The sequence below is a fragment of the Trachypithecus francoisi genome, unplaced genomic scaffold, assembly GCF_009764315.1.
Source record: "Trachypithecus francoisi isolate TF-2019V2 unplaced genomic scaffold, Tfra_2.0 Lachesis_group11, whole genome shotgun sequence".
Classification (NCBI taxonomy): domain Eukaryota; kingdom Metazoa; phylum Chordata; class Mammalia; order Primates; family Cercopithecidae; genus Trachypithecus; species Trachypithecus francoisi.
The window spans coordinates 104,295,154-104,311,145 of NW_022681456.1; the positions used below are offsets into that span (position 1 = coordinate 104,295,154).

General features: G+C 35.1%; 1 protein-coding gene across 3 annotated transcripts in view; it reads right to left on the reverse strand.

The window, feature by feature from the left end:
• Positions 1 to 15,992, reverse strand: part of FGFR1OP2 (FGFR1 oncogene partner 2) — a 29,162-nt gene continuing 13,170 nt past the window's right edge. The window contains exons 2-7 of one of the 3 annotated variants that reach the window (XM_033222609.1): positions 13,306 to 13,454; positions 10,641 to 10,758; positions 8,922 to 9,064; positions 6,062 to 6,175; positions 3,180 to 3,293; positions 1 to 2,011 (exon numbers count right to left, since the gene is read on the reverse strand). In XM_033222609.1, the coding sequence (XP_033078500.1) occupies positions 1,874 to 2,011; positions 3,180 to 3,293; positions 6,062 to 6,175; positions 8,922 to 9,064; positions 10,641 to 10,758; positions 13,306 to 13,440 (762 nt within the window). In that variant the 5' untranslated portion in view covers positions 13,441 to 13,454 and the 3' untranslated portion in view covers positions 1 to 1,873. The remainder of the gene's footprint in view (positions 2,012 to 3,179; positions 3,294 to 6,061; positions 6,176 to 8,921; positions 9,065 to 10,640; positions 10,759 to 13,305; positions 13,455 to 15,992) is intronic. The other 2 variants (XM_033222610.1, XM_033222611.1) reach the window with 2 other exon arrangements.

A 15,992-nucleotide genomic window follows, 5' to 3' on the forward strand; every position in this document is an offset into this window, starting at 1 on the left:
CCAATTTTAATCACTCCTCTTTAATAATAAAATAGGTTCCTATGCAGTACATACCTCAAACATAAACTTAAGGTTCTGTTTAACAATAACCAAAAAAAAAAAGAGATGGAAAAGTGTCACTAAATAACAAAGTAAATGTCTTTAAACATGAAGACCTTAAATTCATATCCAAGCAAAAAGACCAATAAGTTAATCCAACTTGTTTACAAAAATAATTGTTTATCAAGCAATCTTTTATAGCAGAGCTGCCTCAATGAACTGCCTCAGACTTAATCTCAATTGTGTAGCTTATTTCGTTTCTTTATTACCAGGGATAAAATGTATCTGAATGAATGTGTCATTAAATTAAGGGATACTTTCCCAAAAACAATAAAAAAGTTTCAAAATAAAAACCTGTCATTTATTTATAAAATATCAAATAAGGCCTCTGACTGAAAAAAGAAATCTATGTCATGTTTGGGCCATTAGCCCTTTTCTACTCAATCAGTCTCATCGACCCCACTAACCCCAAACTTAAGATGAAAAAATTCTAAAGTGTAGTTTTGAATTTTACCAATATATGAAATTATACATAAAATTACCATATAAAGTAATATTTAACAAATTATATACTCAAAGTATAATTTTGTCTTAATTTTAGTATGTATTCAATATAAATGAGTACAATATATTTAATCATGTTTGACACTCTTCTTTTATCCCTTTTTAATACAATCACCACAACATAAGAAAATTTAGGTTTCAAATGATGTCAAAGCACATTTCTGCATCTGGTAGTTTTTTAAAATTTTACATATTTGACATTTTAAAAGACAATAGAAACAGATCCACAGATTACTCCACCTCTACCCCACTTTCAGCTGAAAGGTTTTAAGAAAAAAGTTACAGGTTATGAGGACCAGATGGAGCTTAAAAACAGATCCAGAATTTTTTTTTTGAAATTTTAATTTACTTTTTTTTTGTATCTCAAGAATACTTAAAGAAAAAAAAAGGGTTATATGAGGCAGAGGAATTCCCAATTCACTTTGAAATTACCATACCTATCTTGCTATATCAAACATTTAGAGTCTGTTAACTAAATGAACTACATAATATCCTTAAAAATCAGCCAGAGAAGAGAAAAACAAATCTCATCTTCTTTATCAACTGTGAACCAAAACTTATCCTTTTAAAGTAGTTTAACCTACTAAATATGTCTATTATAAGATCTTCTTTCTTAGAAAGTAGTATTCCTTCTTTTTCATTCCTGAAATGATATTTCTTACACTTAAACTAAGTTATGGACAATTGTTAGCTAAGTATCAGTTATGGTAAATTGCTAAAATTAAATTATCTGTTTAAGGTACATATAACACATTACTATAGCCTTTAAAACTAAATTTTCTTTCACAAAAATTTAAATAAATGTGAAAGTAGGCAATCACTATAAGTCTCATGGCATATAAACTTTTTATTAACTTTGACGCCAACTAAGAAGGATGAAATTTAGGATACAAATCTTACATTCACAAAACAGTGGCAAAAATGGTACAATTTTATGAATTCTCAAACATTTACTGGGAATATTCAAGTTTACCTAATTAATCACCCAGAAAGCCAGCAGTACTGCCAAAAGCTCTTGGTATATTCAGTAGTCACTGTGAAAACCTTTCATTTGTCTACCAGCTGGCAATGGCTCAGTTTCTATTTTCCAATTATGTTTTGGAATAAAGTCTATGACCATTAACTATGCATTTTTTGTTGCTATCTCATAGCCAGTGCACTGTACATATTTACAGAGAAAAAAATAAAGGATTGAATTTTCTGTCCATTCATTCATTCACTTATTTGACCATTTCGAGTCATGTAAGAAGCTCACAGACTCAGAAGCTCTTCAGCTCTTCCTCAGACTCAAGTCACTGTTGGTCACTAATGCTGACAAAGAAGTACTTTCCGACGCATCGTCTTTCCTTAGGTTCAAAAATGATTCTCGAGTTATTTGAAGGATCTCTCTCAAGCCTTTGTTTTCTTGCTATAAGAAGGTAAGCAAAAACAAAAATGCAGTCACCATCTACAAGGTAGCTACAACAGCACAAACATATGTTAGGAAAAACTAAACATATGAAAGTATAACAAATAAGCAAGTTCTGTAATTGGCATTAATCTACTCAATGATATATGCAGTTGGCAACTTGAATCTAAAGAACACTTATGCAGCTAGGAATCGTGTTCAACATCTTCCACCACTGCAAAGCCTTCTAATTAAGCAGCTACAATTGTAAATAGAAGCTCAGAAATTGCCTTATTTTACAATCACATTAGAGATGAAGATAATAACATCTAGATTTATTTTTATTTAAACTTATAAAGCCAGTGAATAGGCTAGAATCTCTCAGTACTTTTTGGTATTTTTATTACTTTCCATGATAGCACAGAATGCAGGACAAGTTTATCTCACTGGTATTTGAGAACAGCAGAGTAAGGGTAGCTGATGATATTTTTCAAGAAGGAAAGTAAGTGACCAAATCTGGCACTGGTAAGTAACTTTGCTTTCCGGCCTCCTTTTGGTTATAGTTACTGTAAAAAAATGTATAGACATTTAACAATAACCTTTCATAATTTATTCTCTATCACTGTCTTTCTAAATTTTAGTACTCACTTTCTAAATTCAGTCTCACTTTCTAAATTTTAGTACTGTAAAGCAGATTCCCCACCATGATTTCAAAATGAAGCTCTTAAAGCATAAAAGTCTATTGTACTGATTTCAGTTATTCAGAGACTGGTACTTTCACTATCACAAAATAAAGGACAGATGAGACAAAGGTTTTTAGAATCCCCAGAAAAAGTAAGAATACCCCTAAATATTTGTGGATTAAAAAAAATTTCCCTGTATCACTATGATCTCAAATAGAATAAACAAAATTTTTAAAATTATTCAATTCTACATTCACTTCATAAGATAAGCAATATAGGATCAAACATCAATTTTCTAAATTACTGATATATTGTAAATTACTAATAATCCTAGATTCTTGCATCACCATATAAATGGTCTTGCATAATATACCCACATAAACAGCATCCAGGAGAACATTACTAGTACCCAAGAAAAGTAAATATATATTTAAAAATGGGATATACTTTCTGGCATAAATCTTTGTATGCACAGTTTTCATCTACATTTGCAATGTAAAACTTACTTCAAGTTGGAATATTCGTTCTTGTTCCTTGCAACCCTGTTGCTCGTCAATTTCAATGGCTTTCCTCATTACTGCTGCCATTTCAGTTATCTGGTCAACATGTGCTTGCAGTTCCTGAAAGAGAGGGATGGGAGTTGGAAATCAGCAAAATACTTTATTTTTGGATCCTCTCCTTTTTATAAAATCTGCAGTACCACTTAACATGAATATTCTTACATTGTCTTACATTTTAGAAAACATTTGCTTCTGTCATAGTTGCTACCAGATATATTAACAATGAAGTTGGTTGACCACAGATGGGTTTTTGAAATCAGATTTGTCAGGACTAGAATTAAGAATAAGCAGCACAATAAAACTAAACCTAGCAGCAAGAAAAATATTCATATTTTACATTCCTCTCACCACAATGATCAACTTTGTCTTTTTTTTGCACTTACATACACTATTGTTCAAAGTCATGTGAAAGATAAAAATTGCCGACACATTCAATCTCTTTTCCTCGCTGAAGTCGTCAATGATTTAGAAATCTTTTCTGTATTTGTTCAGGCCTATAAATTTATCTCAATCCAATCTGTAACCTTTTCTAGGTCATAATCCTCTCTGAGAGCAGGAACTGCATCTTTACATCTGCCTTCTATTTAGTGTATGGTATATGATAAATACTGTATAAAATGAGCACAATTCTGCTTTTCAGTGTTAAAATATTAAATGGACTTCTTTGCCAACTGTTGAAAATATAGTATCACTATAATACAGACATCTGCATTTGTTAGGCCCCAGCAAGTAGCATAAATTCTTCCAATCTCATTTTCTTATTTTGCACAACTATGATGTGCCAGTACTATGCTAAACAACAGGAATACAAAGACTGTTAAGACATGTTCCCTGATCTGAAGAAGCTTACAGTCTAGTGAAAGAGACAGACAAAAAAAGATTTAAAATCAACAGAAACTTGAGAATAATCATTTTCTCAATGAACAGCTTCTATAGACCATTATTCACTGGCAATTGAGAGGTATTTTATCATATTAAGCCCAAGACTTAAATATAAAAGTGAATAACTCCCCAAGTAAACATTGTCTCTTCAGTAATTGTATATATGTTTTTTGTAAAAAGGATTTAACAGAACTCCAAGAAACCCACGGAACTAATAAGCTGGAAGAAATGACAATAGTAGTATCTTTGGCAAACCACATTTAATAACCTCTTAACCAACAAAAATGTAGGTCCTTCTAATGGGGAAACCTAAACACTGCTAGTACTCAGCAAGAAGGTACTAGAAAAGGCTAATCTGTGCTGTCCAAAACAATGTTATTTAAACTTAATTAAAATCAATACACTTTTAAAAATTAACAATTCAGTCCCTCAATTGCATTAGTGACACTGCAAGTGCTCAACAGCCACATGTGGCTACTGGCTTCCCCACTGGACAGCACAGAGAAAAAACATCCCCATCATTTCAGAAAGTTCTACTGCATAGTTTTGAATTAGATTATGGTAGAAAGAATGATATGAAGAAAAATATGTCATATTCTGCAAGTTAATCATTAAAATTCCTCCCATTGTCAAGAAAGTATAATATGTAAAAGCAGGTAAGTACAGATCATTGCAGCAGCAAACTGAGTAAGGGTAATGAGTAAAAATTTTGAATACCAACAGCATCCTCAACTTATGATTTGGTCAGTCCTATGGCACTGACCTAAGTTAAAAAACTACACAGAAAGCCAGTATTTCTTTCCCTTTTTTTATAAGACAGTCTCGCTCTTGTTGGCCAGGCTGGAGTGCAATGGCCCAACCTCGGCTCACTGCAACCTCCCCCTCCCAGGTTCAAGCAATTCTCTTGCCTCAGCCTCCGAAGCAGCTGGGATTACAGGCACCCGCTACCACGCCCAGCTAACTTTTTGCATTTTTAGTAGAGATGGGGTTTCACCATGTTGGCCAGGCTGGTCTCCAATTCCTGACATCAGGTGATCCACCCACCTCAGCCTCCCAATTACAGGCATGAGCCACCATGCCTGGCTGAAGCAAGTATTTCTTTGCCTTTAAAATAGAAGGAAAAAAACTACTGATTTTTTCAGTACCAAGTCTAACAAAGCTCATCATGAGAAAAAACCCAATACTTCAAATAGGACAGCATTTTTATAGGCCAGGGTAATGGTTCACTTATTAACTAAAAAATCTTCAGAGAAGTATCACAGACTTTTTAACAAGCACAAGAGGCAAGATCTGTGCTTTCAAAACTGTCTGGAAGACAAGAAGTATCACCAACATAACCCTTGAACTGTCTTGAAATGTCTTTTGTTTCTAACTCCCTGTCTACGTTTATTCTTCCTTTATTCAATAAAGACCTGCCACAAGTGAGTCAAAAAAAAATCGAGACACAATGGAGAGAGCACTACTATACTTAATCCTAACATCTAAACAAACGCATTTTAATTTCATTTGCAAAATCAAAGGACTACAAACTATCCACAATCTGAATTAAAACATTTAATACTTTGACCAAAATTTTTATGAAATCAGGTTAAAATTAATGCCAAGAAAACATCTTTGATGTCCAGAAAGGAAATGACTGTTTTACAGCAACAGCTAACAAGAGCAAACAAATACAGAGTTGGACTGGATAACCTATAAAACCTGCAAATATCTAACAGGCTGTACATAATGCAAATATCTAACAGGCTGTACATAACACACAGAAAATTAATGAGAGATTTAAAGTTTCTACACTGAACAGCATGGCTATTAAAGACACAACATTCTTTTAACGAATCTCATTTATTTGCTGATCTAATCTGGGAGGGAAATTCAGTGTAAAAGAACTTTTGAAATGGACCCCCCTTCCATCCACACCCCAAAAGTTGACTGTTTATTTAGTGTACATTCTGATTTGCTTCCAAGTGCCTTCTCTCCAGTCCATGTTGAGGTGCTTCAAGGATGTGTCGAGATGCATCAAGGAAGAATCCTTCAGACTTGTTACGATGTACCATGTCAATCTGTAGTATAGAGTCATTATAATGTTAATACGGATATCATCCGTAATTTAAAAACTGAATGAGTGTTAGTTCATGCGTGTTAGCCAAATGTTTGAAATGTTTGCTTTTTTAAGATTTCCAAAAAGGCATCTGTTCAAAAATAACGTGAAAATCATTATTTGGGTAAAAAATGAGCTCTGAAACTTTCTACTGATTTTTTAAGTATGTACTCAAAAACTTCTAGGTAAGGGCAAAGTTCTGTATTACAACAGTCTCGAAAGGATCTCTTACTGCAATCCAAAATGCTGTTATGTGTAACTCTGTTTCTTAGCCCTAAATGTGTTGTAAAATTACTTTTGTGTTTAGGCATATCAGAGCACTAGTACCTAAACACATCCTAGAATACCATACTTTTTGTGCTTTTATTATATACAAGTTTCTCTGCCCACTCACTTCTGCTTGTTTACCTACCTGACCATAATTAATTCAAGGCTGGACTGAGACAGATTTTCTTCCCTTCCTTGATACCGTTCCAGATTTTCCTTATGACAGTTAATATTGCTCCCTCTAGCAGTCCAGTAACAATTCATATCCCTGCTTTGGGATTCATCACACCCTCCCTTATACAGGTTGTTATGTTTGTGTCTGCATCTCTCACTATACTGCAAGCTTGTACATTCATCTTATTATTACCCATAACTAATCCAGTGCAAGTATTAATGTTTGTTTAATTAAGTCAAAGTGTCTCCTTTTTGGGAAAAATCAAAATCACAAACATTAATATGTATTAGTGAGAATTAATAACAAATAACTGAATAGTCATTTTATGGGAGGCAAGGATCATCTGAACTTAGATGAAGAATTCAGTCTACATAATAAAAAAGGATGGCTTACAGCTATCTTAGGAAGTGTTTAACCTTACTAATTAATAAATCAGCTCTGGTGAATAGTAAAATCTAATGCATTTTAGAAAACATTTGCTTCTGTCATAGTTGCTACCAGATGAGATAGTATTCTTCCCTTGACATCCTTAACATTTTATTTTTAGGTTATAAAACATACAAACCTTTTAGAAATTCTCAAGATTACATTTATTTTACTAATAATACTAAGTCAACTCCTCGTAGTGCCTTTAAAAAGGTCTTAGTTATTATAGTTATTATACCTTTACATTTAAATGATTTTAGAATGGTCTCATTAACAATAGTTACATTTTGTATTCAAAAGATAACCACTTAAATATCAACGGATTGCCATTTGATTAGGAGATGAATAGCAAAATTAGAAAACTTTTTTTGTTTTTTAATTAAACACAGATTTGTAATTTAATTTATTATTTTACTGGTTGACATAATAGGTACCTATCATTAGGTTTTCTAATATATAAAGGCATATAAAGAGCTATTTGATAGGTATTTAATTCTAATAGAATTAATTACTAATAAGTGAAAAACACCTACAAGCACCAAAATGGCAGAAGTATTTTAAAGAATCTAAAATGTGTTTCAATAATAGAGAAATATAAAAAGATGTCCTTTCCTATTTCTGCTGTAACAAATGGGGAAAAGAAGGCTCATAATCACTATTTCTTAAATAATATTGATAATAATAGTCAGATCATCATTATCTAATACAGGTAACAACTTAGTTTCCACAATCTAGTTTAATATTTTTATTTCATATCAGCAACTAAAAGTCAGTTTAAAATAAATATAAGTGAGAAAGGGTTATTCTACTTGTCTTCATAGCAGTTGCCATAACATAGGCCATAAACTATGGGGACACACCACAGGGAGTAGACACAGGGCTGACAAAGGGATGAGCAGCAGGTAAAACACTGATTTCTAACTACTTCAGCTTTGTTTCTAAAACATGATGTCAATTGGTATACAATACTGGGGCAAGGGAGCAAACCTTTTAATATGTTGGTGCTTCTCCTCAACCCCAGGTTTTTTCCATTATAATAAACAAGATGATTTATAGTCTGGATGAATTAGCCTTATTCAGAAAATAGTCCTAAGAAAAACAAATCTACATTAAACTGCTTTCAGGTTTAGAAAAAAAGTTTTCAGTATTTTTTGTTTATGCAAGAGAAGTCAATACACAAATTTATTAACAAAAAAAAATTTATTGAAAAATTATGTTTTTTAAGAGACAGGGTCTCACTCAGTTGTCTAGATGGGAGTTGGCATGACCATAGCTCACTGTAATCTCAAACTCCTGAGCTGAAGTGGTCTATCCACCTCAGCCTCCTGAGAAGCTAGGACTGCAGGCATGTGCTACCACATCCAGCTAATACTTTTACTTTTTGAAGAGATGGAGTCGCACTATGTTGCCCAGGCTGGTCTTGAACTTCTGGCCTCAAGCGATCTTCCTACCTTGGCCTCCCAAAGTGCTGGGATTATAGGCGTGAGCCACCATGCCCAGCCTTTTAAGAAATATTTCTTAAAAGCATATAGCCCTACAAAAATAATGTTGAATAGAACAGACTTACCTTTATATCCAAAATAAAATTTATTTTTCAATGTACAAATTAAAGTTTCTAAGAAACAGTGAGAGTTATAAATCAAACAGAAAATGATACATAACAAGCAAGAAATGGAAAAATAAGAAAAAGGAGAAAATGGCAATTAAAAAGATAAAACATTCAACATCATGTTAAAATGCCATTACTAGATACCTGTGATATTTTACAAAAAAAATCTGAACACAGGATAATCAATTGTCTCTCTTTTCCATTTCAGGTCACATTTATAGAATGGATTACCTTGGAGTGCTGCTCTTTTAACTTCATTATTATACCCGGATCATCTTTTTTGCTAGCCATTAGCAATCTGAACATTTGTTCTCGATACTTGCTCATTATAAGTTCCAAGGCCGACTGATGTTCTTCCAGAGAGGTACGCAATTCTAACAAGAATAATACTGTACGTTATTCCAACTTGAGTTAAAAGTACATAAAATTTTCCACTAAGCAACTTATGAATAGGACATTTTAAAAAGAAAACACAATGCACAAAAATCTAGCCATATAACAATGAGACACCAAATGAAGTCCCTTATTAGCTTTTTGAATGAGCATTTTAAGCTTATTTTTTGAGAATCATTTCAACAAAGATGTACTAAACAGCAATTAAATATCAGCCAAGGCTCTCTCCATATTAATACCAAAGGGCTACAGACCTCAAGAGTCTAGCAGAGAAAACAAGCACGTGGTTGGTGCAGAGTGGAGTGTCAGTCAAAGAGATTTAAGAGATGTCTGTGGAAAAAAATTGGTGGAAGCTTTGTAGAAGTACAGTGTGAGTTCCCTCAGTTGAAAAGTGAAGGAATGGACCTTCTAAGCAGGGAGGCATGAAAACAGATGATGTGTTTAGGAAGTGATTTGTGTTGGCAAGAGCAAAGAGTTAACGGTGAAGAAAGCTGTGGGAATAAGATAAAAAAAAAAAAGGCTGGGAATTGATTTTTAGGGTCCCTGTAAAAGGTAATAAATATATAATGAAAGTTCTTAGGCCGGGCGCGGTGGCTAAAGCCTGTAATCCCAGCACTTTGGGAGGCCGAGATGGGCAGATCACGAGGTCAGGAGATCGAGACCATCCTGGCTAACACGTTGAAACCCCGTCTCTACTAAAAAAAAAATACAAAAAACTAGCCAGGCGAGGTGGTGGGCGCCTGTAGTCCCAGCTACTCGGGAGGCTGAGGCAGGAGAATGGCGTAAACCTGGGAGGCGGAGCTTGTAGTGAGCTGAGATCTGGCTACTGCACCCCAGCCTGGGCGGCAGAGCCAGACTCCGTCTCAAAAAAAAAAAAGAAAGTTCTTAGGCAAAAGAATTACATGATCAGGGCCCGGCGCAGCGGCTCACACCTGTAATCCCAGCCTTTTGTGAGGTCGAGGCGGGTGGATAACAAGGTCAGGAGATTGAGACCATCCTGGCTAACACGGTGAAACCCCGTCTCTACTCAAAATACAAAAAATTAGCCGGGCGTGGTGGCAGGCGCCTGTTGTACCAGCGACTTGGGAGGCTGAGGCAGGAGAATGGCATGACCCCAGGAGGCGGAGCTTGCAGTGAGCTGAGCTAGCACCATGGCACTCCAGCCTGGGTGAAAGAGCAAGACTCCATCTCAAAAAAAAAAAAAAAAAAAGAATTACACGATCAGATTGATTTTTGAAATATCAATCTGATGGTTATGTTGAAGACAGATTGGACTGGAAGGGGGAAGAGAGATCGGACTCAGGGAGATAAGTTTGGACATTTCAGGCAAGAGACTGAGCATCTAATCTGGGGGCCAATGCAGTGGGACTGCAGAGAATGAAGCTGAGTTATTTCACAGCTAACAACAGCAGTGCTAACTGCATTATTGAGGATGAGAATCTAAGAGGATGTTAAGCAAGGCAGACGTTCAAATGTGGGACAAGATAAAGAGCAATAAATATGATTCAGGAATACAGACTAGGAACGGGATTAATGTCAAAAAGTAACATATCTTGCCTTTGTTTTCTTGTTGCAATTCTCTGATTTGTCTGTTTTCTTGCTGGATTCCCATAACTAATGTGGACCGTGGCCGATGTCTTGCGACTTCATTAAGTTCTTGAATTTCTTCTTGATACTAATGGGGAAAAAAACATGCGGGATGAAAATATCTGCAAATATATATATCTATATATAAATACAAATATATCTGAAATATACATATAAACAAATATCTGATAAGAGCTTAGTATCCAGAATGTATAAAGAACTCTTACAACTCAACAATAAAATGAAAATAACTCCGTTTTTAAAAGTGGGAAAGGATTTGAGTAAACATTTATCTAAAGAAGATATACAAATGGCCAATAAGCACATGACAAGATGCTTAATTAAAATAACTAGTCATTAGGAGAATGCAATTCAATATATCCCACTAGGATGATTATAATGAAAAAGACAATAACAATTGTTGAAGAGGATGTGAAGAAATTGCAACCTTCCATACATTGTTGATGGAATGTAAAATGATGTAGCTCAGGGGTGTCCACTCTTTTGGCTTCCCTGAGCACACTGGAAGAAGAATTGTCAGGCCGCACATAAAATACACTAACACTAACGACAGCTGAGGACCTTTTTTTTAAAAAAAATCTCATAATGTTTTAAGAAAGTTTGCAAATTTGTATTGGGCCGCATTCAAAGCCATCCTGGACCGTATGCAGCCAGCAAGTCACAGGTCGGACAAGCTTGGTGTAGCTGCTTTGGGAAACAACGTGGCAGATCCTCAAAAAATTTAACAGAGTTATTACGTGACCCATCCATTCTACTTCTACATATATACCCAAGAAAACTGAAAACATATGTCCACACAGAAACTTGTACACAAATATTCATAGCAGCATATATTCTTACCAGCCAAAAAAGTAAAATAATCCAAATGCCTATCAGCTGACGAATGGATAAGCACAATGTGCTGTATCCCTACAATGCAATATTATTTGGCAATAAACAGGAATGAAGTACCGATAATATGCTACAACATAGATGAAACTTAAAAACATTATGTTAAGAAGCCAATCACAAAAAGCTGCATATTTTATCATTTCATTCATATAAAATGTCCAGAATAGGCAAATCCATAAGACAGAAATATTAGTGGTTGCCAGAGACTGAGGAAAGGGGAAACTAGAGAGAGACCACTGATGGATGTAAGGTTTTGTGGTGATGAAAATGTTCTGGAATCAGATAGTGGTTATACTGTACAACCTGCAAATGTGTACTAAAATCCAGTGAACTGTACCCTTCAAAAAAGTAAATTTTATGGTATGTGAATATCTTAATAATAATAATAGCACATGTACAAAAGAAATGCAGAAAGACTTTCCATTAAGAAAATGAGAATCTTATTTTACAATTGCACTAATTTATTTTCAAGGCATTCTCATGAGACACTTAGTAATATATTCATTATAACACTCCTGGTTCTTAACTTCAGACGTCAAATTCCCTTTTTAACAACTCAATACCAGATACATGTTCACTGAAGTGCCTGAGTCTAGCTGGACAGTTGGTTAGGGATGCAGGTAATCTGTTTAGGGCAACACAGTTGTCAAACCAAATAACTAAACTTGCTCCACTATTTCCAGTAGCTTTGTTAAAAATACTATCCCAGAATTGCTTCCTTTTACAAAACAGATGAGGAGAGTTGGCTGTGAATATACATTCTCCCCCTCTGATTTCTATCATAATGTCAAAGATTTTATAATTTTCTTAAATGACTTGAAAATTTTTACCAGAAGAAGGTTAAAATAGTGTCTAAACTCCGTGGCCCATGGGAATATTCTGTTACACAACAGTAAAAATAGCAAGAAGAAAGCCCTTTTTATGTATTCTTTAATTGGTAGCATTGAATGAAAAAATAAGGCAGCAAGTATGGGTATAACAACTGCACAGAGTGTAAATCACATATTACCTTGCATCATTTTCAAAAGCTATTTTGTTGTTAAACAGCATCACCTTAAGTACTTTCATAAAGAAAAATATGAACATTTCCACATTATACAAGACAGAACAAAATGTGTACCAACATTAGTAAAAGGTATTATCTGGTCTTTGTCAAATGTTTCTAGATCTAACAAATACATTTATTTTCTTTTTTTTGAGACGGAGTCTCGCTCTGTCGCCCGGGCTGGAGTGCAGTGGCCTGATCTCAGCTCACGGCAAGCTCCGCCTCCCGGGTTTACGCCATTCTCCTGCCTCAGCCTCCAGAGTAGCTGGGACTACAGGCGCCCGCCACCTCGCCCGGCTATTTTTATTTTTTAGTAGAGACGGGGTTTCAACGTGTTAGGCAGGATGGTCTCGATCTCCTGACCTCGTGATCCGCCCATCTCGGCCTCCCAAAGTGCTGGGATTACAGGCTTGAGCCACCGCGCCCGGCCAAATTCATTTATTTTCTAAACTCAAATGCGCAACTTTGTCAGCAAAATAAGTGATCAAATCTAGGGTTTAGAAATATATGTCCATGTATGTCACCTGAACACGACAAAATTAAAGTAAATCTGAAATACACAGGTCAAGCTACTTTAAAATTTTAGAGAATGCTGAAAAAATTAGATACTAATTAGCCAGCAATACATAAATGTCAACGACTGCTTTTGATAAATGGAATGAACAAGAAAAATCAAACCTGTTTCATGGCTTCTACTCGCTTGTTGAGAGCTGTGGTTTGCTCAATCAGAGATTCTGCGGCATCGTCATGATCTCTTAATCTTTCAACAAGAGCTTTAGCATCAGCAAGTGCCTTCTCAATTGTGCAACTCATTTCTAAAGATATATCTATAATTAAAATTAAAATCAAGACTCAAAGTCAACGTATCTATTTTAGTTTCACGTCAACACAGATATGCTTCTTAAGACACATTTGTTACAGTATTGTTCACTGTCCAGGAAGGAAAAAACACCTAAGAACACTGTGGTTTTGCTTCTGTCAGGATGGTACAAACTTGAAAGTAAATTTACACTGTTACAAAAAAATTAGAACACAGTTAAAAGATTTACAGATGGAACTAGAGTGTATTTAAAACACTCAGAACTTACAGTGGGGAAAAAAGTACATGTCCAGTGAATATAACGTTATATAGAAATTTGCCCTTTAAGAGGGCATTCCCTATCTTGTCACTTTTGAGAAAGATCATTTGGTTCGTTGTTCTGTATTCTGGGGTAAGTGACCACCAGATCTCTGACTGTAAGAATGCTTCCTAACCTCTGCTTGGTCAGGGCACTTGAGACACTGTTCACAAACACTGCTGACCAGCCAAAGTGGCCTCAATGTGTCATGCTACATCAAAGTCTTAACCTCCTCTTGGAAGAACTTTTACTTCTTACATAAAGTTGCATTATAATTCTAACGTTTGCATATTCCTTAGTAAATTGCAAAAAAAAAAGTTTTGACTTAGGACAAAACTGGTAATTACAAGAAACTTCCAATATGTTAAAATCAGTAAGTAATATGTTTAAGAGTAGCTGAAAAAATTATGAGACAAAACATGAAACAGTCAATTGTCAGCTTCTTCAACTGGTATGCAGAAACCTCAAATAAAATTTTAATAATTTTAAACAGTCTCTTTCCAAAACTTAAGTTTCTTCTGAAACTTACCCTCCTTGAAATCTTTTATCTTTCTTTTTTTTCAATTTGAAACGGAGTCTCGCTCTTTGACCAGGCTGGAGTGCAATGGCATGATCTCAGCTCACTGCAAGCTCTGCCTCCCAGGTTCACGCCATTCTCCTGCCTCAGCCTCCCGAGTAGCTGGGACTACAGGCACCCACCACCACACCTGGCTACTTTTTTAAAATTTTTAATAGAGACAGGGTTTCACCATGTTACCCAGATGGTCTCGATCTCCTGACCTCATGATCTGCCCACCTTGGGGGCCCCAAAGTGTTGGGATTACAGGCGCGAGCCACCATGCCCGGCTGAAATCTTTTATCTTTCTACTAAGTTTTACCTAACTTTCAATACAAGCCATCCTTTCTTCCGAGTTTTCTCAAAAAATAAAATCACACTAAATTACCAGGCCAGAAGCCAGGTCTACAGAAGTTAAATTAAAACTTTGGTGTAGATCCAAGTGAAGGGTTACAAACAAAGATTTTCATTAACTTTAGTAAAACAGCGATTTGTCACAGAATTCAGGACTCTGTTATATAACACTGCCCTGGACTATAGATCTGTACTAGTTCAATTAATTATTATCCCCTCCAATACACACACACAGACACACACACACACACACACACACACACACACAAAGCAACAAGTAGAAAAGAGAAGATTTAAATAACTCAACAGTATAAAATATTTCATAAAACATATTAGGCAATTTCAGAAGACTTCCTCCTGTTATTTAAATCGCCAATTTAGAAAATGTCCAATATATGACCAGACATTTCCATGGAGCCTTAGGAAGTAAACAAGCTGGAAATTAATACAACTTCTGGCTCTCTAGAGAAAACAACCACAAGATTTGTCTTGTAAGATTCAGGAGGTTTAGATAAGGATACTCGAAAATATGACAAGTAAAGGGCCATTAAAGGAACCAATATTGTCTGATACTGGCTAATACCCAAAAGGACAACTACCCAAAATCTACCCAAAGATGCTGCTCTGAGAGAGCCATTAGCGCCCAACAATACCCTGTACTTCCTCTAAATTTCCAAAGGGAATTATCTAAAATTGTAGATAGACAACTTTCTTACTTGTTAAGAAAGTTAACATAAATGGGTTAAATGGACATCACTACAACTCCATTAATCCCATTACTATAGAACATCAGATCCTTCTGAGTAAGCTTTTAAAGCTGTCTGTAAAGCAAAATTAAAAAAAAAAAAAAAAAAGACGGGCGCTGACTTGTAATAAGAAAAATGAAATAACCAAAAAAAAGGTTTTATAGTAAAAATAATAGGTTGTAACAGATGGTGAAAATAAGAAAGACAAATCTGAAATTCTACAACAAATTATAAAAGATTTGAGAGAAAATAAAGTTTATCTTGGTTTAATATAACTCAAGTAATAGAACTATCTAACGGTCCTAATCTGTAAATGATATTGCTGGGACCACTACAAGAAGAACCCTTCTTTATTCACTAAAGCGTAACATCTACAAATGCAATAGATAGGATCTGTTTCCAAAAAAAATGCAGTAAGGTCCTATATATGATCAGATAGCTAGACAGCCCTCAGTCTAGACAGTCTTCCTACATAATCATAGATCTTTTTGAGTACAAAAATAGTACACTGTGTTCTGGGAGCATTAACATCATGACATAAAAAACCCCACCTGCCTATTATATTGCGTACCTTAAGCTGGGTGCAGTGGC